Raw genomic sequence first — 24,118 nt, 5'->3', positions numbered from 1 at the left:
TACCACTTCAGCATTTTATTAAAAATAATAATAATAAAGAGAGAAATGTGGTATCCACATATAAATCAAGTATAAAAATCAAATGAGTATTCATATTTGAACTGACTGTTTATAGTTCATAATGCATGAGCAAAACCGAAAGTTTCTGTGATGACTGCCCTTGTACTGTTCACCATGTAACTTATTCACTATGTAAGAATTTGTTCTCCATGTAAGAACTTGTTCGTTATGCTTCAGAAGATTGGAGACTGACGAAAATTAGGCTTGGGGTGGATTAATGATTGTGCATTGAGCATTGACTCCCCTATACAGAATTTTATTGTTGTTAACAACCATTTGATCAATAAATATGAGAGATGCCCTAACAACAACAACCAAAAAAAAAGTACACACTTCCAATTGTAAAATAAATAAGTAACCGGGATGTAATGTATAGCATAAGGGATATAGTCAAAATATTGTAACAACTTGGTATGGTGATAGCTGGTACTTAGAATTATCATGTATATAAATGTTGAATCACTGTGTTGTACACCTGAAACTAATGTAATACTGTGTGTCAACTACCCTTCAATAAAAAATAATTATCTACAAAAAAAAAAAAAAAATCATACCTACCAATGTTACCCACAAGGATCACTCCTTTATACATCAGTAATATGGTTAGACCAAAACCTAGAAGAAATTCACTTTACTTCAGTTGCAAAATTGGAGCTGAAGAGATATTTATATATTTGGTAAAGACTTATCTGTAATTTTTCTTTGTTTGGACTAAAGTTACAATTCCTGTCATCTCTTGTGAAAAACATACCAATAAAAATAAAACAGGCCAAAAGCCAGCAATGAGTAGAAGGAGGAAGCCAGAATGAGATTAAGTACTAGCCACAGATTATTTTACCTACTCAAGCCTTGTCTGTTCTTCAAAGTCAGCATCCAAGGGCAAGGGTTCAAAAGCAAGGTCCTAAGTAAAAATTTTCTTCCAAGAGCCCAAGAAAAGAAGTTTCTCATAGGCACTAATATATCTAGGTCTCATGTACAAGATAGTCAGTATAAAAGAACCATTTCAAAAGACTGAAAACATTTCCCAATTGTTAACAGTGTATTTCCTAGTAGTTAACATATCTCTTTATAGTGCCAAGTAAAACTAAAAATGGGGGAACATCAAGAGATCCAGGGATGGCTATTTCAAACAGGCCTTACTCTCCCTGGTTCCTCATTCTCCTTTGCATGACAGTAAGTTCCAAAATGAAAAGATGTCAATATGTTAGTTTCTAGCATTTTAATAATCAAATAAAAAACCTGAAAATAGAACCAAATTAGGGAAAAAGTTCTTCAGGCTATTTCTGAAACACTCTATACTTGCTTCAGTGTTCTACCATGTGCAAAAGTGCATGCAGTCATGACCTCTTACCCTGGAGTGCTGGTCTCTGGCAAGTAAATGTCAGCTGAATTTTGTTCCTAGGAGCAAAGGTGCCCAGCACAAGGGAGCCTTCAACCCTGTTTGAAATCTCACTTGTCCAACCTGGAAGGAGAGCTAATGCAAAGCTATTTTTATCTAGATCTAACACAGCAAAGGCCACTTGCAAAACATTTTGAGAGTAGGATGCAGCTACTGCTTGGAAATATCAGGCATAACAATAAGATCTGTTAACAAAATATAATCCATTTTCACATCCAAAAGCTAACTTGGGAGCTGCTCCAGGCACCATCTAATTAACTGAAGCAGATAGAAAAAAAAATCCTCAGAAATTATCATTGTTTAAATACACTCTATTTTATTTTGTCTTAAAATAGTTTAACCTTTATGCTACAGACTTATTTCAAAAAACAGAAAATCTTATCTTGCACCAAAAAATATATATATAACACTCTGTTTTATTTTTTTTCTCCAAAGACCATTAAATACTAAATGGAAACAAAAACTAAATAATAAATGTAAAGAACCAAATTTTTTTTAAAAACTAGAGTTGCACATTTTAAAACATTAATTCTAAGCAACGATTTGTCGTCACTGCATCAAGTCCACGCTCACACTCACACTCCAGCAACAGCAGGTCTGTTAACCACCAAGTGCATTGGTTCCTAGCCATACAATGGCAAACATTTCATGTTCATGGTAAGAGGAGCAAAAGGCTTCACTGACCTTTGCACTCTTTAAAAAAACAAAACAACAAAATATTTCCTAGTTATCCAGTGATTTTTTTTTTAAGATCACTACCCTTTAAAATTTGTTAAAATAAGAAGTTCGTAGTGTTTTAAATAAAATGAAAAAAATACAACAGCATTGGACTAAAATATGTGATTATTTTAAACAAACAGTGCACAATCTGAGGAAGTTCGGTTAGGACACAATCATATTATATATACATGGAAGTCACATCATATGCATACTGGAAAACAGGGATTAGGGGCTCTTTGCCTTTAAAAAAAAGTTTAAACTCAAAGACAAAATTGTGTCCCCAGCTTTTTCAAAAATCTTGTGACACAGTATAAAAAGCAGGCAACAAATTCATTTTTACCTATGGTGCTAATCTGCTAAAAGTAACAAAGGACAATTGCCAAATTAGCCAATCAGATGGTTTCATATTCACAACTGATGATAATAAAAGCAGAGTTTATGGGATGTTCAACTGTAAGGAATAATGGAGTCTATTCAGTCTGGCTCCTTCCAACAAAATGAAAAAACAACTCTTGGGAGCAGCAATTGCATGTTACCGGGCAGTAATATGATGTCATAGCTGGTTAGTACTCTGTGGTTTCAAACCAAGGGGAGAGAGGACTTCACCAAATTAGTGCCATAAACCAATCTGTGACCCAAACATACCATTTTAGTAGCAATATTACTTTGAACAGACAACGTCCTGTGAGGCTTAAAGAAGTACTTATGCTCCCAAATGCAAAACTGATTAAAAAGGATCCCTTTAGAAGAAATTTCAAATGTCACAGGAGTTGTTTGCCACAGAATTCTATCATTAACAGCTTGCCAGAAACTATATCCCCAGTGTTCTGGATCTGGCAATGAAAGAGGAGTTGAAATACAGTCTCTCTCTAATTAGTAGGTGGAAAAGTCCCAAAATAGTAGGAGAAAAAGCTGACTATCTCTACCACCCTTTCCTCTCCCCTTTCCACATCTTAATTTCTAAATCTCTGTTCTGGTGCAAGTCAAATAGTCAGGGTACTGGAATGGGGACAGGTGAGGGCAAAGTGCAACCTGACATAAAAGCAAAAGTCCAGAAAAGAGCTGGAGTTACAACTCTACTCTCTGCTCCCAATCCACGGTGCACACAGCATACCAAAAGAATTCTCCTTCTAGAGGATGATTATTAGGGGGCTAAAGAATATATGTCACGGGAAATCACCTGCTTATGGAATTGGACAAAGCATACTGTTAACATAAGAATAGGTAATGCAAAAACATTCTTTAAAACGGGACTCTGCCCTAATGCTGGGAAAAAATAGACTGCAAAAACTTCAAGTCATTATTAATCCACATTATTCTTTTCCCAATGATCTTCCTGGAAAACACAGACCAGAAATTGTACATTTCTGCTTTGTCTAGCATTTTAATTCAAGTCAAAACAACATGTAACAGTGAAGTTCAATAAATTAATCCTAAGTAAAATGTGAAGGTCCAAGGATACACCAGTAGTGAATCTACAGAAGGTCCTATTTTGCTCTGGCCTCTGGGTCTTTGGTTTTTGTCTAGAACTGTGGCCATGTAAGAGACTTGATAGATGAGGTGCTAAAACTAGAAGTTCATCATCTTTTAAAAGCCTGATCTATTAAAAAGCAGATTGACAGAAAAACAAAAAGTTGATGAGGAACAGAGGCCAGATCAAAGGAGATGCTATCAGAGAAGATCAAAGAGCAAACACATGCTTAAATACACTCCCATGGAAGAGGTATATGCAAGAACTAAAGCAGCAGGAAGAAGAGTTAAGGAACTTCGTAAAAATAGAAGAAAAGGCCAGGCAGGTGGAGCCAGGCAGACTCTGATACATGCGCACACAGGGGTTGTCTCATCACCTCAGCAGCCCCACTGCGCCCACCCCACATAGTGCCTTATGCAGAACAGGCACTAGGTAAATATGTGCTCACTGAATGAAAACTGAAAACGGTCGTCGTCATGCTCTTATGGTAAGGAAGAGCCTCCAAGGCATTTGGGGAAGGAGGCAAAGAGTTACAGCCATATTATATGGTAAAAATGGGAACAAAAACAAATAAACAAAAACCATGGAAAAATAAAAGGTGAAGTCATCTAAGCCAATATTACTTCACTCCTCCTTGTGGACAGTAGTGTTTTAACTCTAGGTATTTGCTTATAAAATAATTCACAGTAACTACAACATGTTATAGGAAAAAGGTAGTAACTAATGCCACAAAACTCCAACACTGGCATTTCCTGAATTCCCTGAAGCCCCTACAAGGCTTTGTTATTCCTTTTAGATACTGTGAAACCCATAGTGCCATTTCATGTGCTTTGTATCTGATTTATGGTGTATTCTGGTTTTTCCATTTTTAGAAGGCAGAGGAGAAAAATAGCCAAATATAGCATCAGGTCAACTTTAGCTCAAGTGTGGAGCAGCTGTTGTACATGGAGAGATGAGCTATGAAGGAAGGCGCTATCCCCTCAGATTTGTAAGTGCCCACAACTGTTTCAAATTCCACCTAAGTAATAGGTTTCTATGTTCTCCCGTTATCTGAATAAACCAAGTGGGAAAGCTGAGGGAGAGATTTTCTTACTGATCTCTCAATACTCTCTTCAGATGCCCAAAAACCTCATGATGGATATCTGATGCCTCTGCCCCACAATAAGACATTTTCCAAAGGAAATTTTGTAATTTCCAAAATTATTGCAACAAGGAGGCCAACTAAGTTAACTTAAGCAGTATTTATAACCACAAAGGGGCATTTCAATTATTTGTGCTGTGGGAAGTCAGCCAAGAGCAGTCAGGAAAGAAGGCAGAAGACTTAAGCTAAAAGGAAAGTAACACTTCTGTCTTCTATTTTTAAGGACAGGTTTTCAAATGCACATGCCCTACTAGGTCCATTACTAAAGACCTGACTAACAATATGTGTGCAAATGCCCTAAGGTAGGAGTGCCAATGGGTGGCCTGACAGTGGTCAAGTCTAGATATTAACTTTATTACACAGAAAAATAAATATGAGATTCAAAAACTGAAATCCATTTCACCTGGTAATTAAAATATTATTCCATAAGGAAGGCAGAGTTTCCTAAGGTAGAAAGTCACTAAGTAAAATGAATCTGTCTAATAAAATTCATCATTCTCATATTCCTACTGAGGGAAAAAAGAAAAATTCCTTTCTCTGTGATGAGTTATTTTCCTAAGTGACTTCTTTTAATCAAAAAAAAAAAACAAAGAAAACAGAGGGGGTGTCAATTTTCCATGAGTTTCAATTATACAAATGCCACCAACAGCTTCTGAGGCTGAAGCTATGACAATGAACTTCCATGTCACAAAGAGGAGGAGGAGGAAGTGGAAGGGAACAGTGCAGAGGGAACACAGTGACATTGTATTACAGTAGGTATTTACGTCTGCTATCCTCATCCAAGGTAAGGTCAACAACTTCGGCAGGGGAAGCCCAAGTCTGCTGAGGAGGCACAGCAGTCCATGACTGGGTTTGCCGGGTGCTGACATACTGCGCACCCGGGCCATGCTTCCATGAAGAGACACTCTGAATCACCCCTCCTCGAGGATGAACACACCTGTAATTGAGATGAAGAGCAAAAGCACAGTTAATGGCACCAATGGAAAAACAGAAGGCAATGTAGCTTCAGTAGTACTGGTCAACACTTACCAAGATCCAAGTTCACAAAACCCATGATCAACATCCCTTTTTCTTCCCTCCCTTCACATCTGTCAATCTGTCTCCCTCTTCCTTTCTCTCAGTTTAGCCTTAAAAAAGGCTAAGAGTCTTGTCTCAGTCAGAAACTGAGTTATGTCTAGATCTGTTACTGACAATGGATACAATAATGGTTCTCTGACCTTATCTAAACCTCTGGGGTCTTCAAGACAGGGCAGCATATGAATCCTGAGGAAAATTAAGATGCCCAAATAATATTAGTCTGAACAAATAAAACAGTAAGAAATAAAGGTGAAACTTATTCTTAAAACAAGTTCTGGGCCATATTTGGTAATAGTACCTTCAAAGACAGTAATAGTAATATGCCTTTACAGATCAGATTTCTAAAAGTCTGTAAGTACCAGGTCATGCATAAAGGACTGATTTTCCACATCCTAAATGCTGCAACAGAAACACGTGGTTTTACACTTTAGGATCACTCCTAGTTCAGTTCTGTGAAAGTTAACAAGGCTGAAGTAATCAGTTTAGCTTCTCTGAAAGTGTTCTATCAGAGGGACAGAAATGCCTTGCTGACAAATCTCACCAAGAATTCTTTGGAAGGAAACTGTTTCAGAAACAATGACATATTGAATTCCACATTCCAGTCAAATGACAGATCTATGAGCCTCCAGGATGAACAACTGAGTAAGTTTTGATTCAGATGAGAGGAAGGCAGGCAGCTCAAGTGATCACTGCTATTTATATCCTCACATCTAAATCACTAAACAGTAGCATATGTGAGAAGTGACAAGAAGTGTCCCTTTGTAGCGTATGTGTTGTGAGAAGTGACAAGTGGCATGATCCTAGTCACATAAACTATTACAGTGGATCCTGAGCAGCTGTTCTAACAACGTGTATACAGTAAGTGATGCTGGGTCACTTGAGAATTCCAGTTTTTATTCAATACTACTACCTGCACCAGGAGATTCAAAAGAACATTAGGGTAACAATGGACAACTTTAATTTCAGAACTGCCAAAGGACCCTTAAATTTCCCAAGAGGCCCTGCTCCTACAAATGCTAGCCTGAAAAAGACTCATTTACCAAGAGATGTGCCAAAAAATTCCTCAAGGCCACAGCAGGGGGGCAGAACATAAGATTTGTTACAGTACCAGGGGTCATCATCTGTTCAGAAATGGGCTAAGGAGCTACTCACCCAGTGGCTACTACATTTTCAAGATTAGCTAGTGAAACACATTAAAATAAGAGATGTACATTCCAGAGCCTAATCCTAATCTATCCAACCCATTAAGTACACTCAGATTAAATGACCATGTAGTCATGGGAAAATGTCAGCCAAGGGAGTCCATTCAACATCACAGAAATGGTTTTGATGACTGGTGACAATAGAACACTAAGCTTATTATGCAGTTTCACCTCATTTGACAATCCCAAAAGAGGCAGATGTGAAAGTTATTATCCATATTCTACCAACAAGTAAAATGAGGATTAAAGAGGTCACATGATTTGCCCAGGGTCACACTGCCTGAGAGTGGTAGGTCAAGGAACTTCAAGCCAGGTGTGATCTCAGATCCAATGCTTTCCACATCATGTTGTTACTTACAAGCATGTGTAGGAAATTAGGTAAGGCAAAACACATCAAGAGTCAGAAGATGCAAAGAAAAGCTCAGGCTAACAATTAAAAAATATAATGTTCTTCATCTGTACAAGCAGTAATTGAAGTGAAACTGGCTAGCAACTTAGTAGAATTCAGGGAATCCATGTCTACAAAGAGTCAGTGTATTCTTTGGCAGAACTCCTTGAAATAAAAATAGGTATTTAGTCCCAATTGTTACTCTATACTGCTCCCTAAGTACTCATACAACGTAACATGAAGTAGTGGCTTTGAAAAGGATCAGATCCAATCTTCTCATTTTTACCAAAGAGAAAACAAAGGTCAAAAGGCAACTGTTAGGGTCTTAAGCAAGTTAAGCATAGAAGCAAAACAAAATCAAGTCTCCCCTGGGGAGTTGATTTTCCATTAAATAACTATGCTTTCCTCAGACTACACCTAAAGTACTATACTGTATTTGATTTTAAGAGGCACTGGCTAGCCCCTGGGAGTCATTCAATAAACAGCAAAGCAGATATTCCAGAAAGTGTACAGTGTAGAAGAACGAGAGATTTACAGATGGTGTCTGCTACTGAGGAATGGCTGAAGGAGAGAAGAATAAGGAGATGAGGCACTTCTTCAACTATCTGAATTAAATTAGATCACATCTGTAGTTATGTTATAAATGATTTCAGTTACTGGAAACCAACTTGGGCTACTTTAGGCAAAAAAGAGAATTAATTGAAAAACACTTAAGTCCCTCAAAGAACCTAAGGATGGTAGAACAACTAACTAGGCCTCATCATGTGACTCAAACCTCAACCCTCAGTCTGTTTCTCTCACTTAGATTTTCTGGAGAATGTGATGATTCCATCTTTGTTCATCAAAACCTTTCCTGTCTCCTATTAACTGCAATTGGAAGTGCAATTCCCAAAATAAAGTTGAAGCACCATGGATAGCTACTCTATCCGATATAGAGATCAGAAGAGCAGAGTAAGAAACATGAACCAGTTTCTGGAAGGCAAATTTTGGATGACCATTACTACACAATTACAGCCACTACAAAATGGAAAAACTGCTTTTTAAACACCCAAGCAACTGCTGGGGCATCTATCAGGAATGTTAAAGAGTATTCTACAATGACTTCTGAAGTCATCAGACTTTCAGATCTTGAACAATACAAGCAAACTATCATGTTAGAAGTCAGTATAGTTGTTACAGGGGGCTGGTGAGGTTGGGGTGGAGGAACGCTGAGGGAGATTATGACTGGAAGGTGGCACAAGGAGGGTTTGTTTCTTGGTCTAAGCACTGGTTACTTGGGCATGAGCAGTTTGCAAAAACTACAGTATATGCTTATGACTTTTCTTTGTGTGTTATAAGCCAATAAAACACTCAAAATTTTTTTATGATTTAATAACCTCAACCATCTTGAATAAAATAGTAGCTAGGAAATGGATGAGGGTAGAACAAAGCTTTGAACACATTTTTTTTTTAAGTACAGGGGGACAAAGGTCAAACTAGTAAACAAAGGGTGCTGGAGAAAAATGTCACCTATTTTGTAAGATGGTATACATTACAGAATAATTTGTACTAGACGCAGAAGGAAAAAAATCTTCAGGAAGAAATGGGACCACAACCATTGCTACAAGCCCTCTAGAGATGTCCTATAAAGAAGGATGTGAGAGGCTCAAAATTCTGTAAGGCAACTAACATAGAACTCATTTTCATGTATTACTACATATCCTTTTTCTGCATTATGAAAGACATGGGGTAGGAATATAGTCAGTTGCTTTTTAATTGGTCCAATCCTATTCTAGTGCAGATTCAGGGTTTGTATCCACAAAGCATTTAATCTGCATATGACTAACAAGAGGTATAAAACACACCTTACAGTCATATTTTGAGTGTTATAAGTGAAAAATGCTTAGGACTCACTTCCCCCCAAAAAACTTTAAATTTGGTGAAATAATTTCCTGCTCTTCATATACTGAAACCAATAAAGGAGCGAAGACTTCACAGCGGAAAAGAAGAAAAAACACAGAAGGAGAGCAGGCTCTGATGGTCAGTTAGTTATTACTAGTCTAAGAAAACAGCATTAAAGATTAATCATTTTTGCTCTCATTTACAAAGCCTGAAGAGTGACCTCTTAAATAACATACCTACTATTTTTCCTAACTGAGGATGAAGTTAAATCCTTGCGGGTTCAGGGAAATGCTTATCTGCCTCCCTCTGGATTTTTTAGGGTTAATGCTAGCAATTGGTTCTACGAAGCCATCAGTCTTAAAAGACTTTAAAGTCTTTCTGCTTCAATTCGTCTACTGATGGATGAACAAACAATAATATCAATGACCACAGAACCAAAGACTACAGTGAAAGGAGCTAAGGGTCTGATTATTCACAAAAGCTTCAGAGAACCAGTACTGAAGGAACTGTTTCAACAAAGTCCATAACAGAAAAATATGTGCTACATGCATTCATCTACCTAGGCGATTACCAATGAGGCCAGTAGAAGAGGAGAAGAAAAAAGAACCAAAAACCAAAACATATTGGCATGAGGGTCATAAGTTAAAACTAGCAAAATTAAGTAGGCACAGAAGAACTAGAGATGTTGGGAAAGTCTCCACCTCATTGGCAAAGAACATCCTGGAAAACTGGACTGTCTAAAAAATTAATACCTGGAAATGATAACATTTAGGTAATGTCAAGAGTTCATCACAGCAAAACAAGGCAGCCATAAAAGATGCATTCAACCATTAGTTCTGAAAGCATGCATTCTAGCCTATGACTAGAAGAAGCACAGAAGCTAAGTGAACACATCAAAATCTAAAATAAAAGAGCAGGGAAATATACTAACATGCAAGAAATGAAAAATAACTTTATCATCAAAAAAGACACATCACAACTACAATTACTGAGTGCAAAAGTAAAAAAAATGCTTCCAATATGGAAAAATGGCACCCAATGCAAGCCAGAGCAACCACAATCCCTAAGAGAACAACTCAAGGACCAAGTTTGAGTTTTTAAAATTCTCAGGAAGACCATAACAAGGTAGAATATCAACAGAAAAAATAAGAACAGGAAAACTAAATCCAAACACAACATCTATGCATGCAAATCAAATTAGAACAAAAAAGATGTGGATCAAAACCTAAAACCTTTTTCCAAGCGATAACCCTGCCAGAAGCCCATCAATACTTCATAACTGCAACCCATGACCTGTAAAAGAAATAAATTCCAGATGAGATACAGACACCCAAAAGGGCAATTCTGAAGCAACCACAAGAAAGCCTCTTCCCCCACCTGCTTCTCAGCTTTTTAATCTCAATGTCTGAAAAGACTATCAGGCTTCTTTTAAACAAAGGGAAAATTTTCTCAGAAAGACAGCAAAGAGTCATTGAGACTCTACCCAGTCCTAAACCCAGAGCCAAATTAAAAGATCCCCTTAAAATGATAGATGTGTCAATTCAAAGTACTCCAACAAAATCTGCCAATTCTTCGTTCTGTCGTACAGACAGTATTCACCACCACTGAGATTTCAGAATGTGTCACTGCCAAGTTGTGATTTCCCCAGAATTCAAACCAAAGGATCAGAATAAAAGACATCTGTATGCCTCAGAGCCTGTAAGAAAAAGTCATTGGAAGTAATGTTAGTAGCCAAAGTCACTGACTGAGTTCAGGAGTAGAACAAACATGTCTACAGAATAAAACGACAATCTGGATAAAAGACTTAGTGAGTTCAGATAAGGGTCCTAGAGATAATTTGTGTCTGTCTGTGTTTGTGTCTTGGAGGTGGCAGGGACTTAGAATTAAATTTCCAAGTTTTAATAGTAATATAATGATAATTTTAACTCCAGATACCATAAATATTGGTAGAAAAGGAAAGTAAAAATTTCATGATGGAAGAAAAGTTGAACAAAGAAGCAGAAAAGAAGGGTGGCTCACTCTGTAACATTTCGGGGAACATTAAGAAGGAAAGCTTGGTGGAAGTTAATTGAGAACTTGACCAAGTAATATGTCTCAGCACAGAGTAAGAGATTAGATAAACAACACAGGTCACTACCTACTCTTTCCTACTTAAGTAGAAATATATAAATAACAATGAATTAAAATTTGAACTGTAACTCATGAGGAAGTTGGTGAATAGATAATGTGCTTCTGGCATAACTGAAGATAATTTACTTACATCAACCTGTGAATAGGCAGGGTAAAGTTTTTAGTAGGGAGTCTGAAATAAAAAAATACTGTAATATAACACAGAGAAGACAAGTAGTGATTCTATAGCATCTTACTACGCTGATGGACAGCGACTGTAATGGGGTATGTGGGGGGGACTTGGTGATGGGGGGAGTCTAGTAAACATAATGTTCCTCATGCAATTGTAGATTAATGATACCAAAAAAAAAATACTGTAATATTCTAGACATAGGGCTTAAATAATAATGTCTTCTACATTATAAGGAACAATGGTGAAATAAGCTAATGGCAAACACATGCTGAATTAAAGGAAGAAATAAGAAATTATATCTTCTTATCTGATAGATAGGTCGGCTTGACGAATAGACAGAAAAATGGAAAGTACCTAATAGGAAAATGTTCTTGGTTAAGGCAGAAAATAAGAAGGAAAAAAATGAGATAAAGGGAAGATTGAAGAATGAAAAATTTTCCCATTGGAATAGGAGAAACAACCATTAAAAAGAGAAAAGAAAAAAAGCAGCAGCTCTGCAGCCTCTTATAGCATAAATATAGGATAGAGGATGACGTGCTAGGATGATATTAGTTCTGATGAAGAGAATTAGCCACTTTTGGGGACACAGCATGTTATACATGCTTCTGCTTAATCAAAAAATGTTCTCAGAAAGTATAAGCAGTTCTCAGAGAAGGTACTCTCAATTTATATGCATGTGTACTTTGCCCCCACTCTCCACTCCTAAGTTCACCTTCTATATAAGCTACAGAAGAAATGCTGGTGAATGTTTTATTACCTTGCTAATCAGAGTAAAATCAGATCTAAAAGCAAGGTAACATGTAACATGGATATTATGTTACATACCTTCTGGGGAATTCAGAAAAATCACAATTTACTCTTGTAGCATAGGAGAAAAGGTGTGTGCTATACAGAACACAGGTTTTCCAAAGGCTACATTTTTGCTCCATATGTTCTTCAGGAATACCTCTGAGAGTGCTGCAACCAACTCTTTAGGAAGGTATCTATCTATCTTAAAGCAAAAGTAAGTTTTTTCTGCAAAGGGTTAGATGGCAACTAGTATGAGTTGTCTGCTCAAACTTCTCAACTCTGCCACTAAAGTGTAAAAACAGCCACAGACAATACATAAATAAAAAAGCATGGCTCTGTTTCAATAAAACTTTGTTTATGGATAAATTTTATTTCAATTTCATATAATTTTCACATGTCACAAAACATCAGTCTTCTGATTTTTTTCTGCCAACCATTTAAAAATGTAAAAACCATGCTTACCTTGAGGTCCACACAAAAACAGGCAGCAGGCCAGATGTGGCCTGTTGGCTAGTTTGTTGACCCCTACCTTAAAGAATGCCAAACTTTATAAAATTATTTTCCTAATACTATACAGTAATTTGACATCTTATGCCTTTCTTAATACTAAGAAACAGAACTCCCTGAGTCACATGAACATCACTAGAAATACACTGTTAGGAAGAGACCAAAGTAACTTACAAGTTTTAATGATAGACAAGGAGAGGTGCTCTAGGAAACAAGCAAAAGAGTTATGACATCAGATGCATATTTACCAATATTTGCTCCCAATCTACTTCAAGATAAAGTGAAAAGCAAGAAAATATTAATGGGGTCGGGGGGGAATCCATCAAGCCTCTCTAGGCATTTGCTACAAAAGAGAAAAACAGTTCTAGTTCGCACGCATGTATGGTTGAGATGTTCTTCATATGAGACAATATGCAATACATTCTGAGACTCATATCACATCTAATCAGAAAGTATTTCTAAGCCAAAGGAAACTGAGAAATAGCTCCCATCATTCATGCCAGCCATGCCATGAGGCCAAACCATTTTTCTGGTAAAACAAACCTCACATTTTAAAATATCAGAATGCTCCAATTAATATCCTACCTTGCATGTTCCTGAACTCCCACAATCTCCACTTCACTATCTGAAGAGGCAATATTAATTTCTTCATTGAGTGGTGCACTGCCAGCTGATGTTTTGTCACTTGCTAGGAATCCTGGATCCAAATGACCTGAGAGGAACAGGGGAAAAGTTAAGCAGTACAGTTTAACTTCTTACAATCAGCACAAACAAGTCACTGATGGATTTTTCAGCCAGGTTTAACCAAAAAACAGAATGGCCTTAGGAGAGCTTGCTATAGTGAAACTTCTATGTTACACCCATGTCAAATAAGCTGAGGCAATGTTCTATTTTTTTCTTAACGTGCTTTTTTTTAAATTAAAGAGAATACATGCTTATGGCTAAAAGAATGTTCAAACAACATGAAGTACATAAAAGTAAGAACTCTCAATCTTTCACTCTACTCCTATTCCTTACGGGAAAAAACTTTTAGTACTTTTGGGTAAATACATGTATCTAAATATAGATACACATAAGCTGTGATAATACTCTATATTTTATTCCATAATGTTCTTTGCATTCAACTCATCTGCTTTTAAATGACCTGTATAACAGGTTTGCCACCACCTAGAGGACAATGGGATTCTCTACTGTTTATCATTTTAATAGAACAAAATTCTAAACCAGAAAAGCTCAAAGGTATAAAATGAAATAAAAAACAGAAATATCATTAATATTATATTTATACTAGGATGCTTTATGAAAGATTGAACAACACTTTCTAAGTTTTAAACAATTTTAACAATTTTCTCAAATGGAATGCAGAGTTGCCGAAATCTGACCTAAAACCATATCTAAAAGGAAAGGCTAGCAGCAGATCACAATTTTTGCTCTGAACAACTGATATATAACCTGTACATTGCTGACAGTTCTCATTAGACAGAAATAAACATATTCTGGGAAAGCACAACAATTTGTGGCACTGGAACATGTAAGGACTTTTTTGCAAGGCTCTTCATAAAGCATCTATTACATGGTGCAGTAAAACACATTCTCCCCCATCAGAGAAAACATGCTCTCCACAGAACTCTCTCTCAATGAAGTCTAATAGCATAGCATCAAAATATACAATTACACAAAAAATTCTAACAAGCGTTAAAGTATTTCGGCCTACGTACCCAGTTCTTGAATATTCTGATTTAAAAGGTTAAATTTTAGAGTATCTTGGAGTTGACACGGAATAAAGTTGCAGCAGGTACAAATTCTCATTTGCTCTTTAAAAAAGGGTACTTTTATTTAAATATATTATTTTCTGATATAAAATTATTTCTCCATTTCTTTGTGACACTTCATATAAACTAAACCAATGTCAGTAAAATTTTACACACACAATTCCCCACCTCCCACTCCCATCACTTACTTCAATGCTTTAAGGTTATTGTGAAAACCTACTTCCATACTCCCGCCAACTTTCAGCAACCCTTCTGGAAAGTTAGACAGTCCAAAGCAAAAGCCTTAGAATTTTTACACTCGCTGACCCTATAACCCATCCCTGAGATGGCAAGGCCACCTGCAGAGCACAGGCGTGGAAAGGGGTTTAGAAAAGTGAAGTAGCCACTATGAAGAGAGAATGCTGCCTAAGAAAAAATGCAAACTGCTGGGCAGTGCTGAGAGCCAGGGGGGTTAACATGACCCTTAACTCAACTACATGCTTTTCTCTTGCTATGCTTAGAATAAGTGTGCATATGGGCTCCAAATGTGCATCCAGGTATCAGATTTTGCCAGCTGGGCACAACAGGAAGTGGTTTTAAAAGAGTACAGAAAAGCCTCCGAAGGAAAAGGAAAAAGCATTAGGAAGAGAGGTAAGAAGGAAACCAGTAGTTATGAGAAGTAAAGCATTGAATTTCCACCCTCTTGGCCACCTACAAAATACAAACCTCTAGGACCATCCATTTTCCCTTTGTCTTATCCTCCACTCTGTTACTCTGCTTTGTTTCAGCCACCCCCTATTACTACAACTTTTCCATTGCCCTCTGGAATGACAGATTAATGGAAAACTACACTGAACTTTCTCTTCACCTCCCTGTGGAATCCTGACTCTCCTAAAAATACTGTCTTCTCTGTAGTCCTCTGAGGTTGCTCCTACATCTCAGTTTTGGGAACAGAATCTCTTATAAATTACTGTCCTCCATCCTCATATACCAACACCAGCAGCCCTTAACCTTCCAGGATGTTTCCCTTTCACCATCACATACTGACTGCAGGACGGCTTGACTCATTCCAGCTTAGCTTCTCTCTCCCCACTTTTAAGTCCTGCTATCATTATTATGTAAATACTCATTACTTACCTGGATGAGCATCCCAAAACTCTACATCCCTATTCACTAAGAAGAAGCTGAGCCCCAAGAGGCACTTAAAGGCCCCTGTGGTAGACTCACAAGCCTTTCTCATCCTAAAAAAAACAAGCTAATTGAATTTAGCCAAACTAAAAAGGCAGATTATAGGAACCAAACTCTTCCTCAATTACTCAAATCTTTTAAGCAACAGTAATTAAGAAAACATGAAAAAGACAAAACACAGAAAGAACACAACATAATTGGTTAATTCTTAATATCTGTGTCCAATTCTATCTCCATAGTTCAACTTATAATTCCAACTTGTGGAATGTTCTCTGTAGTGTCTCGGTCATCAATATTTCTGAAAAACCAGTCTTCAGTGATGAGACTCACACCCTACCCCTACTACCTACGTAGCCTCATTTCAGACCTGGGAATAACACTCCATTTAAGAAGAGGGAAGAAATGAAAAATTACGATGCTACTTTTGCTTATAATTTTGCAATTTCTTAGGAAAAACAAAGTAACGATCACCAATAGTTAAGATTCTTCTTTGTGCATCATTATGAATCCAGAAACTACTAATTTACATCCTGCTTTCACATTGTAAGATCAATCCAAACCTTCTGGTAGTGCAACTGTGGCTATAAAAATTGTAACCTAACCCTGATGGCATTTATAAAACGTGTATGATGCCCTATAGTTGATAACTTAAAATCGGGTCTGCTCTTGTAGCTGATATCTTTATTACTTAGTACAAATCAGTACAAGAAAAAATATGGGACATAAGTGATGGGCTACGCACCAATTTCCTGGTGAATGTTAGCAACTCTAGGCTAATGGTGTGAGAGTTTTGCTACCCTTCCTATACAAGCCTTAGATAAAATGTGCTACTCAGATAAGTCAGCTGGGACCCACACCAAGGCTGTGCTCTACAAGGCGCCATGCTCTACAAGAAACACCAAGACATTGTCCAAGCGCCAGGAATGCATCCCTCTTCTATTTCAGAGCCAGGACAATTAGTCCTTTTCTCTCAATGTAACCCTCTTCAGCGTGTCACACAATCCTTTGGACGCTCCTGTACAGAGCCTGACATTCTCTGGCCTTTGTCCCATGCCCCACTGCCTTACCCGCCTCATGACCTCACAGGAATCCAATGGCAGAGCAATGCCTTACAGCATACACAAAAGTGAGTCAAAGATGGTCTGAGGAGGTTCTTCAAATGCTGTCAGTGTTCTCCTGTTCTAGGATGAGTAAATACCACAATTGCCATATATTAAACTGAAAATAAATCAGAGGACTTATATTTAGCTTGTGGCAGCTGGCTGTCTCTGTATAGGTCTTTGCCTGTGTAGCTCTTTGGAAAGACAACTTCATTCACTTGATGAGAAAATTCTAAATTGCTTTCCTCCCACTACAGACCTTTTCATCACATAAGTAAATCAGAAAGAAGCATAGAAGCATAGAACTAGAAGGGGTGAGGATTTAATAATATGGGTAACTGTTGAACGACTGTGTTGTACATCTGAAACCAACGTAAGATTGTATATCAACAATACTTCAATAAAATTTTTTTTTTAAAAGAGAAAGAAGCATAGAAAAAGTGGTAAAAATCATGGCAAAAAGTGTCTTTTCCTTTTGTCTTCAAAAGAAATAATGTAGCTATTTTTTGAATCAAAATATTTTGGATAAGAACTAGTCCTGAGACTATATGCAGCACATTAAAAGGAAATTATTACATACTGATGACAGCAACATGTTAAGTACAGAAAAGGTTAGTAGTATCTTAAGTCACTACTCATTTAGTTTTAAAACAAGAAAACTATTACCCTGTGTTAGTTTTTTCAAAAACAACTTTAAAAAGTGGGGGAAGTGGAGGACAGAAATCTAAAACCCTAAGAGTCCATGTGAAGGAGGTATAAGAGGAACCTATCAAATATGATCTTCACAAGATTGATTCATTAACTTTAAAGTGCTAATAACAGAAACAAAACCATTCTGGTTTAATTACAAAAAGCCCCACACTGGAACCCTCCTACACTGTTGGTGGGAATGTAAATTAGTTCAACCATTGTGGAAAGCAGTATGGAGGTTCCTCAAAATGCTCAAAATAGACTTACCATTTGACCCAGGAATTCCACTTCTAGGAATTTACCCTAAGGATGCAGCACTCCAGTTTGAAAAAGACAGATGCACCCCTATGTTTATCGCAGCACTATTTACAATAGCCAAGAAATGGAAGCAACCTAAGTGTCCATCAGTAGATGAATGGATAAAGAAGATGTGGTACATATACACAATGGAATATTATTCAGCCGTAAGAAGAAAACAAATCCTACCATTTGCAACAACATGGATGGAGCTAGAGGGTATTATGCTCAGTGAAATAAGCCAAGTGGAGAAAAACAAATACCAAATGATTTCACTCATCTGTGGAGTATAAGAACAAAAGAAAAACTGAAGGAACAAAACAGCAGCAGAATCACAGAACCCAAGAATGGACTAACAGTTACCAAAGGGAAAGAGACTGGGGAGAATGGGAGGGTAGGGAGGGATAAGGGCGGGGAAGAAGAAAGGGGGTACTATGATTGGCATGTATAATGTGGGAGGTGGGGGAAAGGGGAGGGCTTTGCAACACAGAGAAGACAAGTAGTGATTCTACAACATCTTACTATGCTGATGGACAGTGACTGTAATGGGGTTTGTGAGGGGGACTTGGGGTAGGGGAGAGCCTAGTAAACATAATGTTCTTCAAAAAAATTTTAAAAAATTAATTATTTTTTTTAAAAAAAGCCCCACACTAAGAACAGGAAACTCAACATTGTTTCTCTGTACTACAGCTAAGTTTGTGTTATAGACAAATCAAGATTACCATCTCTAGCTTAAGGTTAGAGAAAATGCCTCTAGCCTGCCAGTCATTTCTTTAGAATTTTTAATTTCCTAGGGGGGAAAAAAAGGCTCTAAATAAACTTAGTTCACTGCAATTATAGGCCTTCTGTAGTAAGAGTACCTCAGACTTCTGCTTCTCTTAGCATCATCTACATTTATGTTTATAGTGAACTATCTAGCAATAAACAGAAATTAAGCCATTTTCAAATATACTGATGTACAGTTTCCTAAACATGTCAATGCAAGTTACCTGGGAGTGATTACTTAAAACAGATGTCCCAGACCCCATGTCAGATCTACTCACAAAATCTTCAAGGAAAAACCTAGAAGTCTTTTAATTTTCATTAAGCACTCCAGGTAATTTTTATGCTCAGGCAAAGTTTAGGAAATCCTAATTCATGAAGAGCAATTCATTCGAGGACAGGAAAGTCAATCAAATCCACTGATCAGGTCCATTAATCACTTCCCTACTTAGCCTACTTCAGCATAAGAATATTAACATAATGTTGGTTACCATTCCCAAGGGTCTACTCTGTGCTGTATCCTGTACTAAGCATATTATATAAATTATTTCACTTAATGGTTAACAATAATTTTTGGGGGTGGATACTAGTTTTATTTCAGGTGTGTAGATAGGAAAAAACTGAGGCTTTATATAATTTACCTGGATTCACAGAGTTTGTAAGTGGCTGCTGGTTCAAAACCAGGCTAACTGGCAGTAGGCTGCCACCTACTACACTGTTCAATTTTAGTATCAAGTGAGAAAAAGTAAGCACAAGGCAAGAACTGAAATGGAAAGTTTGGGTCTTTTGACCAGTGGCTTTCCTAATTTCAATTATTTTGCCTTGGTTAAAACTAAAACTGAACAGTAACAACTATTTTGCATAGAAGAACATCACCTAAATTGCTTGGAAAATGGAAAAAGAAGCAAGCTATTACTCTATCCACAATGATTACTTATGTGATCCCAAATGGAGTAGAACTACAGTCCTGTTGTGAGATCCCCTAAATAGTCTGTTCAGTGACTCAGTTTTTATTTTGTTGGGAGGGAGAAAAGGAAGACTCAGATTAACCATTAGAACATTTATCTTAAACCACAAGAACGACCATCTAATTGCTACTAATAGCTCAAGTCTCAAAACTATAACCTGCCAATCAAGCATAAGTTCTGCTAACATTTTGTTTTAACACTGTAAGTATATTCAAATTTGCACTATAGGTCCCCAGTATGACAATTACCTCAAGACTAGAGTATATTACTAGGTTTTGTTTATTATATGCCCACAATGATTTAGGGGGGAAAAAAAAGACTCTGAATGAGCCAATAAATGGCTTTATAATAAAATGTCATGGGGATCTGAACAGTGATGATCGTGACCTGTGATACACAAAAATCTATACACACTCTATTGATGGTTGAATACACACATATGCTTTCTGTATATATATATATATCCTATCCTAGAGAATCATCACATATGTACCAAAAGAGACATATGTAAGAAATGTTAATGGCAGCATCATTTGGAACAGCACCTTAAACATCTAGTAAGAGAATGGGTAAGTCAGCTGTGATAATAGGCATACAATACAATACTAAATAGCAAGGAAAAATGAATAAACTAGAGCCATTCTTATTAACAAAAATAAAGCTCACAAAACCTTGAACTAAAAAAAGCAAGTTGCAAATGATTATGTTCAATACCAAATAGTATTAAAACATGCTTGTTTACAGATATATGACAAATGCAGTAAAAATGTGAAGAAATACACAGGAATATCAAACATCAAATACCTAACTCAGGACAGCTTTGGAGTGAGAGGGGAAAAGGAAAGGAAACAGAGTTGAAGCCATGCATGCTTGTTTCTTCACGTTTTTGCCATGTTTTATTTCTTAAGATAAATTGTGGTAGGTACCTGAATGATATATACTTCATAACTCTGTGTGTCTGAAATCCAAAAAGACAATCAATAGAGCACAAAAAGGCTAATGATGTTTTAAGTAATCAAGCTGATAATTAGTTGAATCTGAAAATGTGATGCTATCCCAACACTGGTGACTTTAATAGTACTTTTTAGACCCCAGATCTTACACTATTAGGTTGAAACATATGAAATTGCTGGATTTGTTGTAGGTGAAAAAATTAAGTATTAACAAGTCCATATCATTCAAACTAATATAAAGTTCTCTACATGAAAGCAAAAAAAAAAAAGAAATAGTTCATGCTTATCCCGAGCATTTACTATAAAGTGGTCTACATTTAATGGCAAGACTAAGTAAACAGGAAAATAAAACTGAAGTAGAAAAGATCACTTAATTATCAATGGATGAAAAATGAAGATAAACTATCCAGTATACAAATTCTATAACTTAGGAATATGTAGCATACAAAATGTGGTCCAACTAGTGTCCTTTGATTTCAAGTAGTATCACTTCTTTTTAAAAGTAGTTATACATAATATCAAATCGGTAAAAGATCCCTGTTAGGCACAGCATTTATACATATAAAAATTGAAGTTCAGAGAAGAAAAACACCTTGTCCAAGGTTAAATATGCAGTAAGCAGTCAGAACAGTTAAAACCAAAACCAAGTCATGCTCCAAAACAGCCACAATTAATCAGAAGTACAACAAAGAGATTTTTATTTACTTCCAAAAATTACAAAAGAAAGAATTAAGGACAATGATATAGAACTGTTTTCTTTCTCATTTCCTAACAATTTCAATGTAAAACAATTTCAGTATCATTCATATAGTTATGTTATAATCCAGTTATTTTTGTAATACAAAATTCATTTCCTAAAAACATACCATACAAAGTGATTAAGTTACTAGATTAGCTCATAAAAGCCAACGCAATTTTTAACTAGAAAACTATACTCTTTCCATACCACTGAACTAAGAAAATAACACTACATAAGCAATCTCTTAATCCCCTCCCCCTTTTCTTAAAAAAGTACTAGTACTTTTACAAAAAGGTTTAAATTACAAAGAATATTGAAAGAGTTTTGAGGACCATACTGAAGCAAACTTGGAGGCACTGTGCAAAATTTTCAAAGGTAGTAACAATGAGATTTTACTGAGTAAATACCACTCTTAAGAATCATCACAAAATCAAGATAAATAATGCAAGACAGGGAGCAACTTTCTGAGATAACAGAGGAAGAAACTGGAAGAAAAGGGTTCAGAAAAGACAAATGTGAGAACTGCTGCAGAATTAACAGTGACACTACACTGCACACTGACAGGCAGAAGAAACAGTGCAACACTGCATAGGACCAGCCCCACCAGCAAGCTGACTCCCTCCCCGAGCTGCAAGGTCTCTGTGCAGAGGTAAGTGAGGGAAACCACTGAGAAATGGGATGGGACTGGCAAGGGGGAGTATTAAGTCATCTGGGTGGTTTCCATATACGTTAGGCATTTTTAATCCTAGAACTACAACTACTGAAATCTACCTAGGCCTACAATTAATGTCTTATATATTCTCATTTTTGCTTCCTTCTGATTAGGAAAGACAAATGACGTGCTACCCCACATCTCCTTTTCAGTTATAAATGACACCCTGGATAGTCACAATCATCTAATGCCAGATGTCTCCAGTTGGCCTGCTCTCCTTAGCAGGGTCCACCACAAGGAAATCAGCTTCCAGGACACATGCACATTATACCATTAGAGACAGGAGAGGGTGGGGAGACCAACCTGCCTCCGCATTCAGCTCCTCTAGAAGCCCGCTGGTCCTCCAGGTAGCTCCTGTGTCCTGGCCTCCTACAGAATTACTGTGCTCTTGAACTACTGCAGCCGCCAATAAATTGTCCACATTTACCACTTCTGGGTCAGAGTTGGTGTCAGACAAATCATAATGAGCTACAACTGGAGGTCCATCTAAGGAGGAAAGAAAATGTATACTTGTATCTAACTTGTGGGGTGAAAAATACTTCTGCAACTAAGAGCCCTCTAAATGCCAACTGTCTTTATTTTATTATTCTATCTGGTCAGAAAAGCTGCACTTTATACATCTAATATTTTGTACATGATGTGAAAGTGGAAAAGATAACCCAAGTTTACAAAGATGAGGGACACATTTAGGAAGGAGAAAAAGGAGTGTTATGAAGAACGAAGACAAGACTATACCAAACAAAGTTACACTGAATTTGTGTTATACTCCTAAAGAGCAAAAGATTAAGAAAAAGGGGAAGACTCCACAGAGAAAGTGAAGCTGATTTTTCTAAAGGAAAAAACTGATGCAAACTATTAAAACTCAATTTATATTTTTTAAGAGAATGAATCTAGTTCCTTCTCTTAGCAGCTAATACTAAAAGTCCCTCGTAGATTCAGAGAACAAAATCAAACACATATTTTCCTACTTTCTAAAGAAAGTTAACATTAAGAGCTCTACATGATTGATGTGTCTATTTCCAGTAAAGCCCTTTTATAATATCAAGGATTTCAAATTTTACAACATTTTACAAAAAGACAATATTCACAAAATCATCTTCAGGATTTTGCTTTGGATGTCTTATGAGCTACCCCACATGGGGTACCCATGGAAATAACTTTCCTGAGAAAGACAACCAGCTCACACTCCAAGTAAATTATACACAACCTTATGGGTTATTTTAAAGGATGATATTATAGTTCTTGCTGGAAAACTAAGAGATCCTTTCTACCTTCAAATCACCCTAAATAGCTGAAAAAGGTAGCTGAGTTCCAAAATAACTTCATGGCAGTGATTCATGCTAAAATAATTCAATATTCATGCTTGTAGAGTAGATACATGCTTTAAAATGCTAATGCTACCCTTTTTCTAATATAACAGCAAAAACAGAGAAATTAAGGAATGCTATTTCTCCCCAACAGCTATTTATGAAGTACAGGCAGATTATTTATTTCCATAAAGATTCTTTAACATCACCCAACAAATTAACATTAAACACACCTATTTTATGAAACTGTTGACTATGAAGGAATACATATGCCAATGAATCATTAAACTAGAACACAATGAAGGATTACTGTTTTAATACAAACATCCATTGTGTAAATTGTCACTGAACAAAACATGAACACATTTGGGGTATTTAATCCCTTAAAAACTAAGTTCCCAAACCACAGGTTTATGTAGCAACATTTTAAAAATAAAAAGTGACCAAACATAAAAGCAAATGAGTTAAGTGCCACTGTATAAAGAAGACATGTCACAAATGAAATTCTGACGATAATGACAATTTCAGTTGCCTATTTAAAAATAATGTCCAATTCCCCAAAAGGGTAAATCAAATTCATAGAATACAACAGTGTAGTCTCGGTATCAGTTGGTAACAGATTTTAGTTTAAATAGCAAAAAATTAGCTCATGTTTGAGGTTTTTCTTTTCTACAAAAGAAAAGAAAGCTGTATCGTTTATGGAGTTCTCGTCAG

The 24,118-nt window shown here is 36.6% G+C and overlaps 1 protein-coding gene across 5 annotated transcripts in view; it reads right to left on the bottom strand.

Moving 5' to 3' along the window:
* Window positions 1–5,334: 5,334 nt before the first annotated feature.
* ARK2N (arkadia (RNF111) N-terminal like PKA signaling regulator 2N) overlaps window positions 5,335–24,118 on the bottom strand; it is an 80,895-nt gene continuing 62,111 nt past the window's right edge. For 2 of the 5 annotated variants that reach the window (XM_036918684.2, XM_036918681.2), the window contains exons 3-5: window positions 22,401–22,583; window positions 13,523–13,649; window positions 5,335–5,728 (exon numbers count right to left, since the gene is read on the bottom strand). In XM_036918684.2, coding sequence (XP_036774579.1) covers window positions 5,539–5,728; window positions 13,523–13,649; window positions 22,401–22,583 — 500 coding nt within the window. In that variant the 3' untranslated portion in view covers window positions 5,335–5,538. Of the gene's footprint in view, window positions 5,729–10,564; window positions 10,633–13,522; window positions 13,650–22,400; window positions 22,584–24,118 lie in introns of all 5 variants that reach the window. The other 3 variants (XM_057504150.1, XM_057504151.1, XM_036918687.2) reach the window with 3 other exon arrangements.

Source organism: Manis pentadactyla, chromosome 6 (genome assembly GCF_030020395.1).
Source record: "Manis pentadactyla isolate mManPen7 chromosome 6, mManPen7.hap1, whole genome shotgun sequence".
Taxonomy (NCBI): Eukaryota; Metazoa; Chordata; class Mammalia; order Pholidota; family Manidae; genus Manis; species Manis pentadactyla.
This window is presented reverse-complemented; position numbering and strand designations above follow the sequence as displayed.